The sequence below is a fragment of the Synchiropus splendidus genome, chromosome 6 (assembly GCF_027744825.2).
Source record: "Synchiropus splendidus isolate RoL2022-P1 chromosome 6, RoL_Sspl_1.0, whole genome shotgun sequence".
Taxonomy (NCBI): Eukaryota; Metazoa; Chordata; class Actinopteri; order Syngnathiformes; family Callionymidae; genus Synchiropus; species Synchiropus splendidus.
In genome coordinates, this window is record NC_071339.1 from 7,481,211 (window position 1) to 7,490,604 (window position 9,394).

Genomic DNA, 9,394 nt, shown 5'->3' on the forward strand with positions numbered 1-9,394 from the left:
CAGCCTGTGTGCTGTGAGAGGTAGATGAATTTTATTCACATGTCAACAGAGGTGATGCTAATTTCAAGCATCTTATTTGATCTGAATGGGTCTGGGTGGAATGAGCAGTATTTGAACATCCATCACATTTGTGCAGGTTAAACCAGGCAGCAGCAAACGCTGACCTGCAGAGAGACGCGAAAAGAAAGTGAAGGAATCGTTGTCAGCTAAGAATGTGTTGACATCCAGTTCCTGAGCCCTGGCCTCTTCACACAATCCTCCGTCAGTGACTGCTCCAGCTGCCTCGGTGGGTCCATCCTGACCATCAGTTCCACCGCTAAGAAAGACCGGGCTGTGCGGCACGTCTCGAAGCTCCAAACCCACTCTCAAGGCCAGTTCCTGATTGCGACCTCCCACGCCTTTACCCACTAGCTCTACTGTGGGTTCACCACCTGCCAGCAGGCACATTGGCTGACATTCCTCGGTACGCCATGTCTCCAGAACCTGCATGGTCCGGCACAAATCCCAACTCTCCACTCCGACCTCAGGTCCCAGCCTTAGAAGTTCCGCTGCAATCTCCGGTGCTGGTTCCTCTGGGGAGCATGCAAATCGCGACAGGAGGCCGTAGAGACGTGCCACAGACCTCACATCTCCACACACTCCTGGTGATAGCACCACGGACTGGAAACCCAGTTCCCCAGCACGCTGCCCAGCACTCTGGAGGGCTACGCTGTTAGAACCTATCACAGCATTGAGAACATGATCCGTCTGATTCACTGAATCTTTGCTCCCCGCACGGGGCGTCTTCAGCTTTCCAAGAACATCCTTTACAGAGGCAGGAGCGCACTCCAGTACCTTGTACCGGTCCAGCACTGACAGAACTTCCTCGGGCCAAATGTCACTGTACACTGTGGGTCCACTGGCGATCAGGTCAAGAGGGTCCCCGATGACATCAGAAAGTATCAGAGCAATTACCTGTGGGCCAACAAACGTGCTACAGCGAGTCTTGAACTTGACAAAACTATTCTATACGCACCTGAGCAGGATAAGCACTTCGAGCAAGTCCTCCACCCTTTAACAGCGAGAGAGCTCGGCGCACAGTGTTCAACTCCTGGATGGTGGCGCCAGCGGCTGCAAGCTTTCTGGTAACGTCATGCTTCTCCTGCAGTGTGATGGGTGGTTTCGGAGCGGGCAACAGTGCAGACCCTCCACCTGCGTATTAAACACATTTTGAATCCATTCAATTTCTTTTTCAACAGTTAGGAAGAGCAGATGTTCAGAGGTTTGGACCACAATACTGCAGTTACAGAAAGGACAAGAGCGTTGAAGTACAATGGCTGCAGAACATTTTAAATGAAAGATCAGTCATGAGACGTGTGTCATGTGAAAACAAACAACCCGTATATGAGTGAATTATGAGCTGTTAGTTACCTGAAATAAGCACCAGCAGCAAGTCTCCCTCGGTGAGTTTACTCGCCAGCTCTTTGATCATGCTTGCCGCCTGTTGTGCGTCGGCGTCAGGCAGATTGTGTCTGGCTCCCTCCATCACTTCAATGCGACTGTTTTCTTTCAACAACAAATGCCTGGAATCAGAATGACACGGTTTAAGATGATGTTCCCCGTGAGAAATGTATGAAATCTGACGTAACCCACTGTTTTCCATGCTGCTTCAGTGTCTGCTGGATCCCATGTGGAACGCTAATCACTCCTCTGACCAAATGCTCGCCAATAATTCTCTCTGCCTCCTTCGCCATTCCCAGCACAGCTTTTCCAAAACCCACCAAGTGCAGGTTGTGCTTGAGCAAAAATGTGTGGCCGTCGATTATGACGCTGTCGTCTTTGCGCTGCACACTCTGCCTGACCACAATGTCGGGCTGCACGGCCTCCACTGCTGCTGCAAACACGTCTCTGGCCCGACAGTCCAGTGACATTTCGCAAAGTTGAGGGTGCAGGTTCCCCATAAAAGTGAGGACCGGCCGATGTCGTAGAAGCGAGAGAACACGTGCCATGGTCAGAGAAGAAAGTGCCTAAGAGAAAAGTAAACTGTTACGTAAGTGACTGAAATACATCTAGCACAAATAGAAAGCAGAGTTCATGCATTAAATATACACTTTCAGCTATGGCTGATGACCAGAAACTTTGGGAAATAATAATTATTAAGGTTACACTTTAGATTGGTGAACACATATTAACCAACAATGAATCATTGACTGTTTAATAAAAGTAAAATGGTGTTGTTAAGGATGAACATTTGATGACAATTCTAGGGTAAAATATAGTATAGTGTAAACAAGAAGCTAATAACTACTATAATGATAAATACCTGGCTAATATGCTGCTAATATACAAATGAATAAGTAGTAGTAATATGTGTTCCCTTAATCTAAAGTGTAACCAATATTTTAGATTTTTATTTATTTGGATATTGGTGTTGAAGAGAGAAATCGAGGGCTCATTTATACAATTAATATGAATCAAATTAAATCACATCGATGGATTTCAACTGTATTAGGGACACATTTTACCCATGATAGAATAATAATAGAATAATAATTAGTATCTCTGCAACTCACTTCAGATCAATTATTCACCCAAAGGAGATAACCACCATAAAATAATGCTTTAAGTTTCATACCTGTGAATGTGTTGAATGGGATATAAAGCCTGTGGAAATGAGAGCGCTCCAGTCGAGCGGTCGGTGTACCAAAAACCTGAACTTGGACTAAATGGAGTTGTGTACCCTGTGAGTAATGATTGACTGTGTAACGCAACAGTCCAGAAAACAGGCTTAGTCATTAATTCTTATCCATCGCAGACTTTTGAAAAACAGCATCAAATAAATTGTTGGTGGTGGTCGATTCAATATTTCAACAAAGCCAATGGACATTCCCAGATTTACAGTGTTAGGTATAAATACAAACATGTCATGTTCATATTCTCTCATTTGTGGGAGGGAGAGGTGGGGACATCCTGGGCAGGTTTCCAGTCCACCACACAGCACGTTTATTCAGACAACCACACACGACCGAGACACCAATACGACTGTAGTGTTAATTCTGAAACACGTGTTCATACCTTTATACGGTCATTCGGCCGCTCGTTTTCTTCTTCATGGGTCGATCCACGATCGCCTTGAGTGACAGCAAAAGAAAGCAAATGAAAAAGACGGGTAGAACCTGAATAACATGTTGGAGAAAGCGCTGACATGCATAGGGAAACGATGTGCACTTGCCGTCACGATATAACCCTGTCATTATCAGACCCTTAACCTACAACAATAAACTCCATGTGGAAGGTCGTCCAGATCAATGGAAGGCAACGCCGTTACCCCTCGTTTCGGCGAAGGTGACTACGTTCAACAGCTACCTGTAATCGGTCACTACGCCAACTAGATGAACAATTGAACCGGCAAAGGATCCAAGACATTAAAAATAAAGCTGTAACGCGTGGGATAATTCAGTTCTCGCGATAAAATATATCGCGGGATTTGAGACTGGTGCGCGTCATCAGACCGAAACGCGCGTCACCGACGTAGGGAAGGCGCTGTGTTTCCCTCCACACTTGACCAAATCCGATTTTCTTTGCTGGAAATCTATTCTCTTTTTGTGGGCCGCCAGCTCTGCACCCGTTTAATAAATGAATAGCACACTGTGAAACTACAGTATTAGTCTGGTATCGTGAAGGAGGGCGTTCTCCCCCTCGAAAGACCGAGAGGCTACCATGAAGCTAACAGACAATGTGCTGCGGAGCTTCAGGGTCGCAAAGGTTTTTCGGGAAAACTCCGACAAAATTAACTGTTTTGACTTCAGTTCGAACGGCGAGACGATTATATCCAGCAGCGACGACGACTCCCTGGTATTATACGATTGCCAAGAGGGAAAGTAAGATAGCTTTCTCGGTCTAAGTCAGTTGTTATTAGCTATAGCTACATGCTATGCTAGCTAGCGAGGCCTCCTGAAGCGTACTTTGATTTTAGCGATGGTTACGTATTAGTTTTGTAAACTACCCATTTTCGATCTGTTGCAATACTCTATTCAACTCGCATCTCATTCATCGTATCTTGGTTGGTATTGGTAAACGTATATCTTTGATAGCATTTAGCATAGCTAATCTGGCGGCGCTTTTAGCTGTAGCTTTATTATACCGATGTTAGATAAAAGACTCGCGTCTGTGCTTTATCTTCTACGTGTACATGGATCAATGCCAGGGGATTACAGTTTTCTGTGTGTTCTTTCCAGACCTAAAAGGACGCTTTACAGTAAAAAGTATGGCGTGGATTTGATCAGGTACACACATGCTGCCAACACAGTGGTCTACAGTTCCAACAAAATAGATGGTATGTGACTTCTCTACTATTCCATTCGCAAGTATTTCGTGTCCGATTGTCCAGAACTTGTACATCTTTCGTCGCAACTGGATACCATGGGGAAGCCGCTCTCTTTGGTTTGAGGTAGTTGTTTGTACAGTTTTAGGGTCTGTGATTCTGCCCCATACAGGAGCTAACTGTACAAATGACTGCCTTGCCCACGGATGAGTACTGTCAGCTGTCGGGCCGTCAAAGTTTTTGATTCTATGTGTTGTGGAATAACACACAACTGTGTTTGCACAATATGACTCGCTTTCTAACCCATGATTTTTTTTGTATTGTTTCTAAAAGATACAATCAGATACCTGTCACTTCATGATAACAAATACATCCGCTACTTTCCTGGACACAATAAAAGGTAATTGTTTTGATGTTTTTATTTGTTACAATCGGAGAGTATTTTACTCTTTTGTGTCAAGCAAACCAATACTACGAATGGCCGAATCCTTCGTAGTCTCTTTTGTTCATTCCATAACAAAGCTTCTGGCGTCTACTGCCTCCTCCACATCTCTACCATTGTGTCATATGTCGTTTTTTTGACTGATTGTTCATTTTAAATTGCAGTTGGCGTGTCATTCTTCTCGAGTGCTGATGAAATAGTCATGTCAGTTAAAAGTCCCCCTTTTTAAAAATAAAAAAATCTTTGTTTTGCTGAACAGGGTCACTTCTCTTTCGATGTCTCCTGTGGATGACACATTCATTTCTGGCTCTTTAGATAAAACTATTCGACTATGGGATCTACGGTCACCAAACTGTCAGGTAAACAAGTCAAAGTTTTTGTACCTCTACATTAGTTTAACTTTAACTGTGCACATGTGAACAAGATCAGACTGATTCTGGGGCTGAAATGAATTCATTGTATTTCTAGTCTCAGATCCAACTACTACTATGAATACAACATTGTTTTTTCTGCCACAATTAGTGTACAGTATCTTTGTCAATGATCTTTTGGATCTTTCATAGCTCCCTGAGTTTCCCCTTAGCGCATCGTCACTGGGGGATCAATGAACACTTGAAACATGTAGAGTCGTGGTCCTTTGTAGACACATTTTCATGGAAATAGTTCCCCAACATTCCCCACAAAATGTTGTGTGTAATGCAATGCTGTGAATGAAATGCACTGACGTCCTTTTACTTGTTTCATTTTCAATTTCAGGGCCTCATGCACTTGCAGGGCAAACCCGTCTGCTCCTTTGACCCAGAGGGTCTCATTTTTGCAGCTGGCATAAATTCCGAAATGGTTAAACTCTATGATCTACGGTCATTTGACAAGGTAGGAGCGACGAAATACAATACAGTAATGTGACTTTTGTCTTGACTTTTGCAGTTTTAAAGCATAATGGGCACAAAATAATATGTATGATGGCAAATATTACATATTCATGAGACACACGGTAGAAAGGGCAAGAATATATATGGATTTAGCCTACTTGTCCAGCTGTACTGTTTATCTGATCTCTGAACACAACTTGATCGCATCCTAAATTGAAGTCACATTCACAGAGGAAGTGTAGGGTCTGTAGGAAAACACTCATGAAATGTACTGGGAACAAGTAGTATAAGTCCATTAACCCAGTCATGTTTATCAGAATATGATCCATGGAATTTCCTAACGCTTCTATTTTGTAATGGTCTGCATTACAGAAGTATTACTTTTTAAAGGTTGACATTGTCTCCAGGGCCCTTTTGCTACCTTCAAACTTCAATATGAACGAACATGTGAGTGGACGGGACTGAAGTTTAGCAACGATGGGAAACTTATCCTACTTGCTACGAATGGTGGAGCGCTCCGCATCCTGGACGCCTTCAAAGGGGCTGTTCTACATTCTTTTGGGGTAAGAGACACATTACAATCATGCACTTTGGTATTCAGTTTTCTACCTATTAGGTATTGCACATAGGGATGCTCCGATCGATCGGTCACCGATCGTGATCGGCCGATTTCAGCGGGATCGGTAAATGCTGACCACTCCCTGTCATTGCCAATCACATCAACCGATCACGTGTGACAGCCACCCGCTCCTCCCCACTCGCTGCTCACTCAGCAGTGGCATGTCTGCTGTGGAGGTTCTTCCCGTCTGTCATGTAAACTTTGCATCCTGCAGCACCTGCATGGGAAAATGCTGCACAGGGATGCACCATTTAAAGCTCTAGCACTTGACGGAACACGGAGAGTATCCTGGGCTCATGAAAGTGAAACAGCTGGATCCTCAGTGGCAGGCTGTTAGCGACGTTTAGCAACACCTGCCGGTCCAAGCGATTCGTAATGATAAGAAATATTTTAAGAGATTTTTTTTTTTAGATGAGCAGCCTTCCACAGGTGTTGTTTATGCGGAGATGGAAATGACCGGATCCGTTGTTGTTTTGGAGTCGTGTGCAGTGTTCGTCCGCCACCTGAATCTGAAACTTTTGAAAACATCCAGAGTGGAAACTTTCATAAATGCAGTGCTCTCTGTCAGTATGTCAAGATTTCACGGACATAGCACAGTCTCTGGAGATTCACGAAACGACGATGTCTCACATCACATCAAATTGAAGGTTTTTCAGTTGTCCTTTTGACTGAATAGTTACTGCATTCTGCAAGTTGTTTTGCCTCCTTGAAGTGGTATATTAAAACATGTCTGAATTAAAATGATTTAATGGTTCATGTTTTCATATAATGTACACGCAGAAAGGTCTCATCATTTTGATTACAAATTCATTGTCAATCCATGTGATCGGTATCAGTGATCGGCATCAAAAATCCTGATACGGAGCATCCCTCATTCCATATACGGGATCATCTTCCGGGCACCTCTCGGGACCTTAGTGAACTAAAACTATGAATGGGAGTCAGTGGAGAGATCAAAGTTATTTTCTGTAGTTTAAAATATGCCATAGATCTCACACATGTCAGTGAATTTGAAAGACACATTCTAATACTGTGAGAGCGCTGCTTTACCACCGGCATCAAAAGTCACTTTAGGTTTTGTGTGATGTGTAGTAGTGAACTACAATTCTCGTTGTGGCTCTCGCTCAATAGTCGCTGGAGTTAGGGCTCTACAGGATCTCAGTAAGTGTTTAACCATGTCAGCTAATGTTTGCTAGCTTCTACCTTTGATAGTTTAGTACCTTTAGCATCTGCCTTAGTGCCAGACACACCAGATTCTGCTCTGAAGTCATACATGTGACATTTCGTTTGTAGTCCAAATAATTGTGTTTTCACAATCAAGTAAATCATAAATGACACGACAAACGTCGCAGAAACTCGCATCATTATTTATCATTTAAAGTGAGGTGCAGCAGATGTGTGATCCAGGGCACAAGGCAATGTGGACCAGAAAATAACTTTCACCTCCCCATAGAATTCCATTCATTTTTTCCCCCAATCTTGGGTCCCATGAACTGACCGGAAGCGGCGGAGACTTAGGCTCCCTATGGTTGTCATAGTGGGTCATCATCAATGAAACATGTTTTTTTTTTTTTTTCTTCGCAGGGCTACAACAACAGTAAAGGCGTGACGCTCGAAGCATCATTCACACCCGACTCTCAGTTCGTCATGATTGGTGAGTTGCTGTCAGCCGCACAATGAAGGACTTCTCATCGTTATGATCCGTGACCAATCGTTTGAAAACCGCTTTGAATGCTTGTCGATGTTTGCTTATGGCAGGTTCTGAGGACGGAAAGATCCACGTGTGGAACGCGGAGAGCGGCATGAAAGTGGCTCTGTTGGACGGGAAGCACACCGGACCCATCACCTGCCTGCAGTTCAACCCCAAGTTCATGACGTTTGCAAGTGCCTGCTCCAACATGGTGAGTTTGGAGGGCTGTTTGTTGGAAACCTCTGGACGTGTTTTTGACAGCAAATTCATAGGTTACTGATTAAAGCACAGTAAAAATTATAACCTTTTTTCCACAAATTCAACCGTTTCAGGCTTTCTGGCTCCCTACCATCGATGACTGAAGCTGCAGACGGTCCACCAGGGGGCAGTCAGTTCTCCAGACTCTCATTGACTGGGGACTGAGGAGGGGGTGGAGGCCTGGGGGGGGGGCTGTCATTGTACATATGTTGTCTTTTTGAACTAGAACATTTTGTCTAATGTCTTTTTATATTTGTATTTAACATTAAATGACTTTGAACAAAGTCTGTCAAGTTATTCTGCCCATATACTGAAACACTGCCTCCTATCCGACTTCACATGAGACAAATTGAGGAATGAAAAAACAGGGCCATAGTCCTGGCACAATACTCCTGGTCTCATGTCCAAGTGAGGTTGCAGTGTTTACCCCAAACATATTTCTCAATATTTTGCAACGGTCTGACAGAAGTCCATAAATCAAATCCCTATCAGGAAGTTGCAATAGTGATACATGAATTATGGTGAGATGAAAAGTGAAGACACAGGTTTACTTCAGCTTGTTTCGCCATGGTGTTGCGATGGCGCCTCAGCAACTCTGGTCATGAGGTGCACTGAACCATGGTCACTTAAAAATGGCTCTGGATTAAATCCATCGTACAAACTCAATTGGAAAAACATCAGATTGTAAGAGAATGTAAGTTTTTGTCAGGTTAAACTGAAGATTGACTTTTGTATTCAATGAAATCCAGTGATCATTTCAGAAATCAGATTAAATGTTCGTAGATGTGACTTTGCTGTGAGTCCTTTCTCCCAGTGAGTCAGTATGGAGATCAAAGCTTTTCAGTGGTGAGCACGCTTTGTTAGGATTCCACAAAAAGTGAGGAGCCATTTCTCGGTAAGCGGCTTCATCTTCGCGCCTGTCATCACTTTGCCTGGAAACAACCCCACAACAAAAGATTGTTTCTGATAAAAGCGCCTGACTCCGGCTCAAGCTTTGAAAGTGGGTTTGCAGGTCACGACCGGCTCACCCGTCTCTTGACTGTGACGGTGGTGGAGGGTGTTGCAAGCCCAGCACCCATGACTGGACCGTCGCTGGGTTCTAAATTTGTCCGAGAGGTGATCGTGTTTCCTTCTGTGTCCACATGATACTGTCCCAGTTACTTGAGCGAGGTCCCCACTCACACAGTCACTGCCTGTGTGAGAGTCCACG

The 9,394-nt window shown here is 44.0% G+C and overlaps 2 protein-coding genes across 8 annotated transcripts; one reads left to right on the forward strand and one right to left on the reverse strand.

The window, feature by feature from the left end:
• Positions 1-19: 19 nt before the first annotated feature.
• On the reverse strand, positions 20-3,466 carry glyctk (glycerate kinase). 7 transcript variants are annotated; one of them, XM_053868669.1, is made up of 6 exons: positions 3,185-3,466; positions 3,055-3,110; positions 1,633-2,006; positions 1,411-1,562; positions 1,016-1,191; positions 20-954 (listed from the first exon to the last, which is right to left on the reverse strand). In XM_053868669.1, exons 1-6 carry the CDS (start codon positions 3,231-3,233, stop codon positions 73-75), a joined length of 1,689 nt encoding a protein of 562 aa, XP_053724644.1. In that variant the 5' UTR covers positions 3,234-3,466; the 3' UTR covers positions 20-72. The 7 variants fall into 7 exon arrangements, with proteins under 7 accessions (XP_053724644.1, XP_053724650.1, XP_053724647.1 ...); XM_053868675.1 differs by having other exon boundaries at positions 3,253-3,464; XM_053868672.1 differs by having other exon boundaries at positions 2,615-3,110; positions 3,253-3,464.
• Positions 3,467-3,502: 36 nt separating this feature from the next.
• On the forward strand, positions 3,503-8,377 carry wdr82 (WD repeat domain 82). The gene is made up of 9 exons (XM_053868677.1): positions 3,503-3,860; positions 4,218-4,315; positions 4,637-4,703; positions 5,005-5,104; positions 5,502-5,618; positions 6,025-6,180; positions 7,821-7,890; positions 7,995-8,137; positions 8,259-8,377. The coding sequence occupies exons 1-9, from the start codon at positions 3,700-3,702 to the stop codon at positions 8,286-8,288; spliced, it is 942 nt and encodes a 313-aa protein (XP_053724652.1). The 5' UTR covers positions 3,503-3,699; the 3' UTR covers positions 8,289-8,377.
• The last annotated feature ends 1,017 nt before the right edge of the window (positions 8,378-9,394 follow it).